The 14,727-nt window shown below is 37.2% G+C and overlaps 1 protein-coding gene across 1 annotated transcript in view; it reads right to left on the bottom strand.

The window, feature by feature from the left end:
* Positions 1 to 14,727, bottom strand: part of LOC124799169 (synaptic vesicle glycoprotein 2B-like) — a 340,146-nt gene that overhangs the window by 117,575 nt on the left and 207,844 nt on the right. Inside the window, exon 5 of the mRNA XM_047262707.1 lies at positions 378 to 499. Within this exon, the coding sequence (XP_047118663.1) occupies positions 378 to 499 (122 nt within the window). The remainder of the gene's footprint in view (positions 1 to 377; positions 500 to 14,727) is intronic.

Raw genomic sequence — 14,727 nt, 5'->3', positions numbered from 1 at the left:
TGACATCAGCCCCTTCCCTCATCTGAGTAAAAAGTATATTGACACAACAATTGAGGCCATGATGCTGTAGTGTGCATCATGTTTTGTAAACCAAACCTTTCTCTCTAGCTATTTCCCTTGTCTCAACTCTACATCACTGACCCCCCACCCCCCTCTCTCTCATGCTTCATACATTTAGTTTTCTGGTTTCGATGGTTACAGGTACGAATTTGAGAGACAAAGAGAAAAAAAGAGAAAGAGAGAGAGAGAGAGAGAGAGTGAGAGATGTAAGAGAGAAATGTTTTAATACTCTTTCTGGCATTATGTTGACATACAGTTTATTGACTGTTTAGAAAAAAACAAATAAAATAGTATTTGAACATCATTATTAATCTTACCTGGAATAATGATTGTTGCAATTGCATACAAAAATCCTGATAGTATCATTATTACAGTTCTGTACTTCAGGCAATGAAATTCCGATATAAAAGTTTTCTGTATGGAGTTTGGTCCACAAAGTCTGCAGAGGAGATTTTAAAAAAATCATTGATTACTTGAAGTGGATGGTATTATTTTAACAAATATTTTCACATAAAATCCATATTTATCAATGATGTCAAAACAGTGTTCATGATAAGTATCCTCACAATCTTAATAATAATAATAAAATATTTACTCAATGTTAAACAATCAAGACACTTCCTAGAATTATACAATTTTAGAACTTCATCTAGATTATTCTTCCCAATATATCAGGTAAGAGTACTGAAGAGTACAAATTATGAATTAAAGTTTTGAGTTTGACAATAAACTGCACATTTTGGTACATTTTACATTCATTAATATAAGAAACAATGTTACAATTTTTTATCATCGTTACCTAATACTATGAGTTTGAGATATTTACAAAGTAGGATTATATATTTATTTCTCATGAAGACAAAGAACTCACCTAGAGAATAACATCGATTTTCTGTTAAAACTGTTTGAAGTTGGTCTTTTAATTTTGTAATGGGATGGGTTGTGAGATTTTTAGGAAGGGCATTGGATAGCTTCAGCCCAGCATGAAGCACATTTTTTCCATATAATGTTATTTGGTGGCTATTGTGATATAATGAAATCTAATGTATCTTAGGGACCCTTCAATACCAGTGGGTGCCAACACTTCACTTTATCTAAACTAATTTATATGTATGTGATACAAGGTCTGTCCAAAAAATTCAGAAGACTGGTAATTTTGTGCCAATGGTGTGTTGGAGTGAAATGTGGTTGGCATCCGTTCATATGCCTGTGTTTAATGTGAAACTGCCAGAAGTTTCACTGTTGTATATCTGTATTGATAGAACACTGTGATGCGCAGTTTGCGAATCTCGAGATAGCACTATATTGATAGAACACTGTGATGTGCAGTTTGCGAATCTCGAGGTAGCAGAGTTAGAGGAGCAATGCGTCTGCATTAAATTTTGTGTGAAACTCAAGGAACCATTGACAGGAATGCACCAAATGATTCAGAAAGTGCTTAAGCAGTACTCAATGTTACGAATGGTACACATGGCTGGATGGAAGATAAAGATGACCCTCGTTCAGGACACCTTTTGACATCTACCGATGATGCTCATGTCAGGAACATCATCATGAATTTGTGCCACTGGAACAATCTGCTGATCAATGGTAATATCAGAACATGTTACAATGCCTGCAAGAAAATGTGAGGAGGAACCAGCCTAAAATGTGGCGAGACAATTCATGACTATTGCATCACGATAATCTATCCACACATTCATCCCCCTTGGTGTGTGACTATTGCATGAAAAACAAAATTACTGTGCAGCCTCATCCTCCATATTCTCCAGTTCTGGATCCTGCAGACTTTTTCTTTATTTACAGAGTTGAAAGGTCAAAGATTTGCAACTGCAGATGAGATAGAAGAAAATTCACACATAGCATTTCACGCAATCCAGCAAGAGGTGTACCAACACTGCTTCTGGAAGTGGCACTGGTGCTTCCTGAGGTGCACTGGGAGCAGTGTATCAATTGTGAAGGAGAGTATTTCAAAGGAGACCATGCACAATAAGTAAAAGATAAGTGCAGAAAAATTTTGTGGACAAAGTTCCGGAATTTTTTGAGCACACCTCATATACTTTGTGAATGACTATCTTTGTCTCATATGAATCAAACAACTTTGCACTTAATCAACAAAGAACATATATACGTTAATCATAAGCAAACTTATTATGTTGCCATGGGTAGTGGATAGGGGGAATCCTCCCTGGCTTGCCAGCACACTTGAGCGAAACAAAACAGTTCTGATGGACCAAACACATAATGACCTCTATGGCTAAAAACCATAGCTGTAGCTAGAAGCTTGCTCTGTGCGAGGTTGATTACCTTTAAAAGACAAAATTTGAAATCTTTTGAGGAAAAATCCACTGTAGTGACTTGAGAGATAACTCAGATAAGTCGGAGCATCTGAAGATGCCCAACACTGACAGAAGATCAAAATTTAGACTCAAGACAGGAAAGATAACATGGCAACACACAACATCAATTACATTATACAGCCACAGAAACTCAAAATTTTGGCAGACAAAATGGGCCACAAATGAATTCTGATAAATCAAATTCAAAGAAATGAGAAACTGATCAGGAACCAGTGGAATCACAAAGATGGGGAATAACAGGGAAAAGGCTTATGAAGCAATGTCCACATTTCAGAATGGAGTTTCTCGTCAGTCTCAAAATAATTGAATTTGTAAAAGAATTTTAATTACAATCTCCCAGGCTATCAACAACAACTGTAAAATTTGCAAATAAAATATATGCAAAAATAAAAGTCTATGCTCCAACTAACGATAAAAATAAAAAGAAGGAATACGGAAAAGACATGGATGGATTTTAGCTTTTAGACTAGACGATGACAAACACAAATAAAACTCACACCAAAATTTTTAAGTGGAGATTTTAATGGCCAGGTAGGAATAGAAAGGAGTTACAGAGACATACTAGGGAAATTGCCAGCACAAACAAGAACACAGAACAAACAAGATCAAACAGTAATAGTGAGAGACTGGTGAAGTTCTGAAGAAACAATGACATGATTTCAAAGTCAACATTCATCAAGAGAAGATCAAATAAGCTCAAATCTTGGAAATACCCACACTGGAAAAAAGGAGAATGACAACTGGACAATGTCTGTATGGATAAAAATTGCCACAGGGAAATCAACAACATGATAGCTCTCAGAGAGACAGATACTGAATTAGATCATTACACAACAAAAATAAAAATTAAATTCATCCTACTCCCACAGACCAAAAAAAATCCCAACTCAAAAAGAAGAGAACATATAAACTTCATAAAGTGATAAACAACAAGAAATATGAATAACAAACAAGGAATATAAAAAAAAAAACAGATGATCTAGAGGAAATAGCTCCTCAGTTAAACAAATAGCTGAACAAGAAGCCCTAATAGATCCAAGGAAAAAACGCAGATGGTGGAATGATCACTGTGATAAAACAGTAATGGGTAGACACCAAGCCTGCTTAAGGTATCAGAGTTATAAAATAGGCGAATTACACTTGGAACTCACAGGACAATGAAAGATAACCCAAAAAATAATGAGGGTTAAACACAAATATCAAAAGATATACTTCTAATGATTGAAACAAATGACAAGAAAACAAACTCAGAGAATTACTACAAAATATTTAGTGCAACTACAAAGATATGACCCTCTAACATTAATGTTAAAGGATAAAAATAATGAAATGGCACATTGTGTTGTGACCTTCTGTCCAAAGATGGATTTGATGCAGCTTTCCGTGATACTCTTATTGTGCAAGCCACTTCATCTCTGAATAATGACTACAACTTACATCCTTCTGAGTCTGATTACTGTATTCGTCTGTTGGTTTCTCTCTACAATTTCTTCACACTACACTTCCCTTCATTATTAAATTGGTGATCCCTTGATGTCTCAGAATGTCTCTTATCAACTGATCCCTTCTTCTAATCAGGTTGTGCCACAAATTTTTTTCCTTCCCTGTTCTACTGAGTACCTCCTGATTGGTTACGCAATCTACACACCTAATCTTCAGCGTTCTTCAGTAGCACCACATTTCAAAAGCTTCTATTATTTTCTTGTCCAAACTGTTTATTGTCTGTGTTTCATTTACACACTTCGCTACACTCCATGAAAATACTTTCAGAAAAGTTTTCCAAACACTTAAATCTATATTCGATGTTAAGAAATCTCTTTTCCTCAGAAACATTTTTCTTACCATTGCCAGTCTCCATTTCATATCCTCTCTTACATTGGTCATCATTAGGTATTTGCTGCCCAAAACAACAAAACTTATCAATACTTTAAGTGTCTCTTTTCACGATCTAATTTCCTCAGCATCACCTGATTTAATTTGACTGCTTATCACTATCATTGTTTTGCTTTTGTTGATGTTCATCTTATATCCTCCTTTCAAAAGGCTGTTCATTCCATTCAACTGCTCTCCCAAGTCCTTTGCTGTCTCTGACAGAATTATAACGTCATCGGCAATCCTCAAAATTTTTATTTCTTCTCCCCTGAACTTTAATTCCTATTCAAAAATTTTCTTTTGTTTTCCTTACTGTTTGCGCAATGTATAGATTGAATAACACTGGGGATAGGCTATACAGGCATGTCTCACTCCTTTCTCGACCACTGCTTCCCTTTCATGCCCCACAACTCTTTATAACTACCACCAGGTTTCTGTACAAGTTGCAAATAGTCTTTTGCCCTCTGTATTTTACCCGTGCTACCTTCAGAATTTCAAAGAGAGCATTCCAATCAACACTGTAATAGCTTTTTGATCGTATTGAGCCAGTCATGCAATATATTTTAAAGAGTAAACTTCCACTTGAGTATGTATTATTATATTTATCTTTTGTATTATCCAAATTTCAGCTTTTATGCTATTATCAAGCACAGTGCTAACTGCCTTAACAGACATGACTTAATAATGGTCTAACATCTTTTAGCATTCTACCTGATAATGGCATAAAAGCTGAAATCTCGACAGTATAAAAGATAAATATAGTAATACACAGTTAAATGGCGGCTTACTCTTTTAATAAATTGTCAAAAGCTTTCTTTATGTCTGAAAATGTTATAAATGTAGGTTTCTTTCCTTAGCCCTTTGCTCTGCATTGGTATTCTTACAATATCACCATCTTATAAGCTTCTGTGTCTTTTCAGCATAGTGGTATTGGCTGCCTACCATGTTCAGTAGCTGCCAGCAGGTGCCATCTAGTGGTGTTTCTTGGAACTACGTCATAAATTTCATGGTTACTGTTCTCTTAACAGTTGTTCTGAAGTGTGGGTTACTAGTGAGTACCTACGCCTGTGGCTGTTGATATCAAGTGGAATAAATATCTATATATCTATTGTTAATATTGCTAAACGTAAGTGGTTTGCATAATTTATTGTTAATATACACAAGAATAATAACCAACACTGATATTTAGAATTTATGAACCCATTTTGTTTTTCTGTTCAGAATAATGGGTGGTATCGCTACAATACCAGTATAACCTATTACAACTATCAACAGTATTTTCCGAAAATAAGATTTATGATGAATCATGCTTTTGATCATTTACGAAGTACCATACAAGCAATATGTATAACTTAGTTAATATATGTTAGTGTGTATTAAATAACTGTAATTATATTGTAGGTCATTGTTATATATGGTGAAACTCAATAGAACATCCTGGAAATTTTGTGAAATTGATCTGTTATCGTTTGATGATGAAGAAACTGCAAAAACAAATGAAGCAGTTTCATCACCTTTGATTTTTGATGAGAACCCTGAAGCAGTAATTGGTGATACGTCCATCTCCGTTAGTGACTTAGGCCTAGATGACCCAATTCCATGCATTCTAGTTACTGTAAATCACAATAACTCAGTGTGTAACAATACTGTTCATGTGCCTCTAGACCTGACAGATGATTCAGAGTCTGAGAAAGACTTAGGAGGACAGGTTGTAAAAACACTCTGCAAAGACTTAGAAATGAAAGGTTATGAAGTGTTCTTCGACAATTACTTCACCTCAGTTCCATTGATGGAATATTTAAAACAAAAGCAGATTCATGCCTGTGGAACTGTTGGGAAGAAAAGGAAACACCTGCCAAAAGATCTAAAAGATGACAAAGAACTACAAACAGGAGATTCGGATTGGTGGGGTAACCCAAGAGGAATTCTCTGTCTCAAGTGGAAGGATAGGAAAGGGATATATTTCTTGAGCAATTTTCATGCACCGGGTGAAAAGCGTACTACAACCAGATGACAGAAGGATGGAACAGAGCTGTCAGTGAACTACCCATTGCTTGTCAAAGACTATAATGCCCATATGGGGTACATAGACAAAAGTGATATGCTGAAAACTTGCTATGCGATTAACAGGAAGAGTAAGAGATGGTATTTACGTATCTTCTGGCACTCTTTGGATGTAGCAGTTCTCAACTCATATACACTACTGGCCATTAAAATTACTACATCACAAAGATGACATGCTACAGACGTGAAATTTAACCAACAGGAAGAAGATGCTGTGATATGCAAATGATTAGCTTTTCAGAGCATTCACACAAGGATAGTGCCGGCAATGACACCTACAACGTGCTGACAATGAGGAAAGTTTCCAACCGATTTCTGATACACAAACAGCAGTTGAGCGGCATTGCCTGGTGAAACATTGTTGTGATGCCTCGTGTAAGGAGGAGAAGTGTGTACCATTACGTTTCAGGCTTTGATAAAGGTTGGATTTGTAGCCTATCGCAATTGCAGTTTATCTTATCACGACATTGCTGCTTGCGTTGGTTGAGATCCAATGACTGTTAGCAGAATATGGAATCGGTGCATTCATAGGAGAAAGTTGGGGATTGAAATTTGGTGGGAAGATTGTGCCGAAATGAAAGCCACCTTTGTTTTAATTATGTCCAGCCCAAACCCTGTATCACCTTACAAAATGCACTGCTCTTCTTTGAACTTTCTCAATGTATTCCATTAATCCTATCTGGTAAGGATCCCCCACCACGCAGCAGTACTCCAGAGGAGGATGAACAAGTGTAGTGTATGCAGTCTCTTTAACAGATCTATTACATTTTCTAAGTATTCTGCTAATAAAACACAGTCTTTGGTTTGCCTTCCCTGCAACATTTTCTATGTTTTCTTTCCAATTTAACAATCTAATGAAAAGTCACAGTTTTTGTTGTGCCTATCTGTGATTCAGCATCTCCGCTATATGGTAAGTGGCAACTTTCCTTTTCATAATATTGTTACATTCCATCATGGATTTTCCAATTTAAATTGTTCATGATTGCAATGCCTAGGCATTTAGTAGAATTTACAGCCTTTAGATTTGACTGATTTATGCTGTAACTGAAATTTAATGGATTCCTTTTAACATTTATGTTGATGACCTTGTACTTTTCATTATTTAGGGTCAACTGGCAATTTTCACACCATGCAGATGTTGTTGTTGTTGTGGTCTTCAGTCCTGAGACTGGTTTGATGCAGCTCTCCATGCTACTCTATCCTGTGCAAGCTTTTTCATCTCCCAGTACCTACTGCAACCTACATCCTTCTGAATCTGCTTAGTGTATTCATCTCTTGGTCTCCCTCTACGATTTTTACCCTCCACACTGCCCTCCAATACTAAATTGGTGATCCCTTGATGCCTCAGAACATGTCCTACCAACCGATCCCTTCTTCTGGTCAAGTTGTGCCACAAACTTCTCTTCTCCCCAATCCTATTCAATACTTCCTCATTAGTTATGTGATCTACCCATCTAATCTTCAGCATTCTTCTGTAGCACCACATTTCGAAAGCTTCTATTCTCTTCTTGTCCAAACTATTTATCGTCCATGTTTCACTTCCATACATGGCTACACTCCAAAATCATTTTGCAGTTTGTTATGATCTTCTGACGACTTTACTGGATGATAAATGACAGCATAATGTGCAAACAATCTACGATAGCTACTCAGATTGTCTCCTAAATCATTTATACAGATAAGGAACAACAGAGGACCTATAACACTACCTTGGGGAATGCCAGAAATCATTTGTTTTACTCAATGATTTTCCATCAGTTACTACAAACTGTGACCTCTCTGACAGGAAATTATGAATACAGTCACGTAACTGAGATGGTATTCCATAAGTACGCAATTTCACTACAAGCTGCTTGTGTGGTACAGTGTCAAAAACCTTCTGGAAATCTAGAAATACAGAACCAATTTGAAATCCATTGTCAATAGCACTCAACACAGGATATCTACTTCTAAGTTACTCATGTTGGCAGCTGTTCTTGACTTGAATTCTGGAATAATTACTTTATCTTCTTTGGTGAAGGAGTTTCAGAAGGCTGTGTTTAATAATTCTGCTGTGGCAGCATTGTCATTGACAGTATTTCCATTGATGTCATGTAGAGCTGAAACTGGGAGAACAGCAAGGAGGATTTAGGCTCTGGAGAAGCTGCCCAGAACAGATAACCACATTGAAATTGGTAATGAATTATTACAAAAGAATATAAAAACAACAAATTCATAGACTTCAAAAAACTTATGATTGTATCCACAGGTCTTCAATTATGAAGATACTAAGGAATTCCAGATTCCATCACAAATTAATAAAAATTATAACTTTAACTAAATAAAGTTGAGAAGAGAAATATCCATGCCATAACAATTAAAATAGGGTTAAGAGGAACACAGTTTGATGAGGGAATGGTACAAGGAAAACCAAAAAAAAACGTAAGAATTGGAACCAAGAAAGGTCAAATAAACTTAAATAGCCTGGGATTCACAGATGATTTAGTGTTACTAGCTAATAACATTCAAGAAGCCAGAAATCAAATAACCAGGTTACAAAATACAGCACATGAAGTACACCTCCAGACACCATTTGAAAAGACTGAGGTAATGGTAGTAGTAGTAGTAGTAGTAGTTGTTGTTGTTGTTGTAGTCTTCAGTCCAGAGACTGGTTTGATACAGCTCTCCATGCTACCCTATCCTGTGAAAGCTTCTTCATCTCAAAGTACCTACTGCAACCTACATCCTTCTGAACCTGCTTAATGTATTCATCTGTTGGTCTCCCTCTACGATTTTTACCCTCCCAGCTGCCCTCTAATACTCAATTGGTGATTTGCTGATGCCTCAGAATGTGTCCTACCAACTGATCCCTTCTCCTAGTCAAGTTGTGCCACAAATTTCTCTTCTCCACAATTCTATTCAATATCTCCTCACTAGTTATGTGATCTATCCATCTAATCTTCAGCATTCTTCTGTAGTACCATATTTCAAAGGCTTCTATTCTCTTCTTGTCTAAACTAGTTATCATCCATGTTTCACTTCCATACATGACTACTCTCCATACAAATACTTTCAGAAAAGACTTCCTGACACTTAAATCTATACTCGGTGTTAACAAATTTCTCTTCTTCGGAAATTCTTTCCTTGCCATTGCCAGTTTACATTTTATATCCTCTCTACTTCGACCATCATCATTTATTTTGCTCCCCAAATAGCAAAACTCATCTACTACTTTAAGGGTCTCATTTCCTAATCTAATTCCCTCAGTATCACCTGACTTAATTAGACTACATTCCATTATCCTCGTTTTGCTTTTGTTGATTTTCATCTAATATCCTCCTAGTAAGACACTGTCAATTCCATTCAACTACTCTTCCAGGTCCTTTGCTGCCTCTGACAGAATTACAATGTCATCAGCAAACCTCAAAGTTTTAATTTCTTCTCTATGGATTTTAACTGCTTTTGTTTCCTTTACTGCTTGCTCAAAATACAGATTGGATAATCGGCGATAGATTACAACCCTGTCTCACTCCCTTCCCAACCACTGCTACCATTTCATGCCCCTTGACAGTTATAACTGCCATCTGGTTTCTGTACAAGTTGTAAATAGCCTTTTGTTCCCTGTATTTGACACCTGCCACCTTCAGAATTTGAAAGAGAATATTCCAGTCAACATTGTCAAAAGCTTTCTCTAAGTCTACAAATGCTAGAAATGTAGGTTTGTCTTTCCTTAATTTATCTTCTAAGATAAGTCGTAGGATCAGTATTGCCTCATGTGTTCCATTTTTACGGAATCCTAACTGATCTTTCCCAAGTCGGCTACTACCGGTTTTTCCATTCATCTGTATAGAATTCGTGTTAGTATTTTGCAGCTGTGACTTATTAAACTGACAGTTAGGTAATTTTCACACCTGTCAACACCTGATTTCTTTGGGATTGGAATTATTATATTCTTCTTGAAGTCTGAGGGTATTTCACCTGTCTGATACATCTTGCTCACCAGATAGTAGAGTTTTGTCAGGGCTGTCTCTCCAAAGGCTATCAGTAGTTCTAATGGAACGTTGTCTACTCCCAGAGCCTTGTTTCGACTTAGGTCTTTCAATGCTCTGTCAAACTTGTCATGCAGTATCGTATCTCCCATTTCATCTTCATCTACATCCTCCTCCATTTCCATAATATTGCCCTCCAGTACATTTCCCTTTATAGACCCTCTATGTACTCCATACACCTTTCTGCTTTCCCTTCTTTGCTTAGAACTGATTTTCCATCTGAGCACTTGCTATTCACACAAGTCATTGTCTTTTCTCGAAAGGTCTCTTTAATTTTCCTATAGGCAGTATCTATCTTACCCCTAGTGATACGTTTCTCTACATCTGTACATTTGTCTCGAGCCACCCCTACTTAGCCAATTTGCACTTCCTGTCGATCTCATTTTTGAGACATATGCATTCCTTTTGCCTGCTTCATTTATTGCATTTTTATATTTTCGCCTTTCGTCAATTAAATTCAATATCTCTTCTGTTATCCAAGGATTTCTACTAGCCCTTGCCTTTTCACCTACTTGATCCTCTGCTGCGTTCACTATTTCATCTTTCATAGCTACCCATTCATCTTCTACCACATTTCTTTCCTCTGTTCTTGTCAATTGTTCCCTAATGTTCTCTCTGAAACTCTCAGCAACCTCTGGTTCTTTCAGTTTATCCAGGTCCCATCTCCTTAAATTCCTACCTTTTTGCCGTTTCTTAAGTTTTAGTCTACAATTCACAATCAATAAATTGTGGTCAGAGTCCACATCTGCCTCTGGAAATGTCTTACAATTTAAAACCTGGTTCCTAAACACTGTCTTATCATTATATAACCTATCTGAAATATTCCAGTGTCTCCAGGCCTCTTCCACATTTACAATCTTCTGTCATGATTCTTAAACCAGGTGTTAGCTATGATTAAGTTATGCTTTGTGCAAAATTCCACCAGGCAGCTTCCTCTTTCATTCCTTACCCCCATTCCATATTCACCTACTAATTTTCCTTCTCTTCCTTTTCCTACTATCGAATTCCAGTCCCCCATGACTACTACATTTTCGTCTCCCCTCACTATCTGAATGATTTCTTTTATCTCACCATACATTTCTTTAATCTTTTCATCATTTGTGGAACTAGTTGGCACATGAACTTGTACTACTGTGGTAGGGGTGGGGTTTGTGTCTATTTTGGCGACAATAATGCATTCAATAAGCTGTTTGTAATAGCTTACCCACATTCCTATTTTTTTTTATTAATTATTAATCTACTCCTGCATTACCTGTATTTCATTTTGTATTTATAACCCTGTATTCACCTGACCAGAAGTCTTGTTCTTCCTGCCACCAACCTTCACTAATTCCCACTATATCTAACTTCAACCTATCCATTTCCCTTTAGTTTTGTTTCTCCTAATATGCAATGGTAGTAGATCCACTAGTAATCAACCACGTAACAGTAAATAATGGGAAAGCACTTTGAATACCTAGGAGAAATCCTAATACATAAATTGGATGAGTATCAAGAAATTATAAAAGCTCCCAAATTCAAATAGTCTATGTGCAATAAAAATGTCTATCAATCAAACCTAATTTAAAACATTGAGGTGACATATGGAAGTGGAACTATTTTCAAAATCACTCAGGAAAATGGATCAACACACCCCTAAAAGTAGAGAGGAGAATAGATGGACCATGCATAAATCAGAAAATCAGAAAGATGGATAATTGCGAATAGCATCAAATGAAACAGTGAATAGTGAAGCGGAGCCCAATACAGGTACTTTACAGAAGATAGGATCTATTTTTTTGGCCACATTATGAGGACACCAGAAACTAGATTGTTGTTGTTGTTGTGGTCTTCAGTCCTGAGACTGGTTTGATGCAGCTCTCCATGCTACTCTATCCTGTGCAAGCTTTTTCATCTCCCAGTATCTACTGCAACCTACATCCTTCTGAATCTGCTTAGTGTATTCATCTCTTGGTCTCCCTCTACGATTTTTACCCTCCACGCTGCCCTCCAATACTAAATTGGTGATCCCTTGATGCCTCAGAACATGTCCTACCAACCGATCCCTTCTTCTGGTCAAGTTGTGCCACAAACTTCTCTTCTCCCCAATCCTATTCAACACTTCCTCATTAGTTATGTGATCTACCCATCTAATCTTCAGCATTCTTCTGTAGCACCACATTTCGAAAGCTTCTATTCTCTTCTTGTCCAAACTATTTATCGTCCATGTTTCACTTCCATACATGGCTACACTCCAAACGAATACTTTCAGAAATGACTTCCTGACACTTAAATCAATACTGGATGTTAACAAATTTCTCTTCTTCAGAAACGCTTTCCTTGCCATTGCCAGCCTACATTTTATATCCTCTCTACTTCGACCATCATCAGTTATTTTGCTCCCCAAATAGCAAAACTCCTTTACTACTTTAAGTGCCTCATTTCCTAATCTGATTCCCTCAGCATCACCCGACTTAATTAGGCTACATTCCATTATCCTTGTTTTGCTTTTGTTGATGTTCATCTTATATCCTCCTTTCAAGACACTGTCCATTCCATTCAACTGCCTTTCCAAGTCCTTTGCTGTCTCTGACAGAATTACAATGTCATCGGCGAACCTCAAAGTTTTTATTTCTTCTCCATGAATTTTAATACCTACTCCGAATTTTTCTTTTGTTTCCTTTACTGCTTGCTCAATATACAGATTGAACAACATCGGGGAGAGGCTACAACCCTGTCTTACTCCCTTCCCAACCACTGCTTCCCTTTCATGTCCCTCGACTCTTATAACTGCCATCTGGTTTCTGTACAAATTGTAAATAGCCTTTCGCTCCCTGTATTTTACCCCTGCCACCTTTAGAATTTGAAAGAGAGTATTCCAGTCAACATTGTCAAAAGCTTTCTCTAAGTCTACAAATGCTAGAAACGTAGGTTTGCCTTTCCTTAATCTTTCTTCTAAGATAAGTCGTAAGGTCAGTATTGCCTCACGTGTTCAAGTGTTTCTACGGAATCCAAACTGATCTTCCCCGAGGTTGGCTTCTACTAGTTTTTCCATTCGTCTGTAAAGAATTCGCGTTAGTATTTTGCAGCTGTGACTTATTAAACTGATAGTTCGGTAATTTTCACATCTGTCAACACCTGCTTTCTTTGGGATTGGAATTATTATATTCTTCTTGAAGTCTGAGGGTATTTCGCCTGTCTCATACATCTTCCTCACCAGATGGTAGAGTTTTGTCAGGACTGGCTCTCCCACGGCCGTCAGTAGTTCCAATGGAATATTCTCTACTCCGGGGGCTTTGTTTCGACTCAGGTCTTTCAGTGCTCTGTCAAACTCTTCACGCAGTATCATATCCCCCATTTCATCTTCATCTACATCCTCTTCCATTTCCATAATATTGTCCTCAAGTACATCGCCCTTGTATAGACCCTCTATATACTCCTTCCACCTTTCTGCTTTCCCTTCTTTGCTTAGAACTGGGTTTCCATCTGAGCTCTTGATATTCATACAAGTCGTTCTCTTATCTCCAAAGGTCTCTTTAATTTTCCTGTAGGCGGTATCTATCTTACCCCTAGTGAGATAGGCCTCTACATCCTTACATTTGTCCTCTAGCCATCCCTGCTTAGCCATTTTGCACTTCCTGTCGATCTCATTTTTGAGACGTTTGTATTCCTTTTTGCCTGTTTCACTTACTGCATTTTTATATTTTCTCCTTTCATCAATTAAATTCAATATTTCTTCTGTTACCCAAGGATTTCTACTAGCCCTCGTCTTTTTACCTACTTGATCCTCTGCTGCCTTCACTACTTCATCCCTCAAAGCTACCCATTCTTCTTCTACTGTATTTATTTCCCCCATTCCTGTCAATTGCTCCCTTATGCTCTCCCTGAATCTCTGTACAACCTCTGGTTCTTTCAGTTTATCCAGGTCCCATCTCCTTAAATTCCCACCTTTTTGCAGTTTCTTCAGTTTTAATCTACAGGTCATAGCCAATAGATTGTGGTCAGAGTCCACATCTGCCCCTGGAAATGTCTTACAATTTAAAACCTGGTTCCTAAATCTCTGTCTTACCATTATATAATCTATCTGATACCTTTTAGTATCTCCAGGGTTCTTCCATGTATACAACCTTCTTTCATGATTCTTAAACCAAGTGTTAGTTATGATTATGTTGTGCTCTGTGCAAAATTCTACCAGGCGGCTTCCTCTTTCGTTTCTGTCCCCCAATCCATATTCACCTACTATGTTTCCTTCTCTCCCTTTTCCTACACTCGAATTCCAGTCACCCATGACTATTAAATTTTCGTCTCCCTTCACAATCTGAATAATTTCTTTTATTTCATCATACATTTCTTCAATTTCTTCG

The sequence above is a fragment of the Schistocerca piceifrons genome, chromosome 5 (genome assembly GCF_021461385.2).
Source record: "Schistocerca piceifrons isolate TAMUIC-IGC-003096 chromosome 5, iqSchPice1.1, whole genome shotgun sequence".
In the NCBI taxonomy this organism is placed as follows: Eukaryota; Metazoa; Arthropoda; class Insecta; order Orthoptera; family Acrididae; genus Schistocerca; species Schistocerca piceifrons.
Note: the sequence above shows the minus strand (reverse complement) of the source record. Positions and strands in the feature narration are given on the sequence as shown.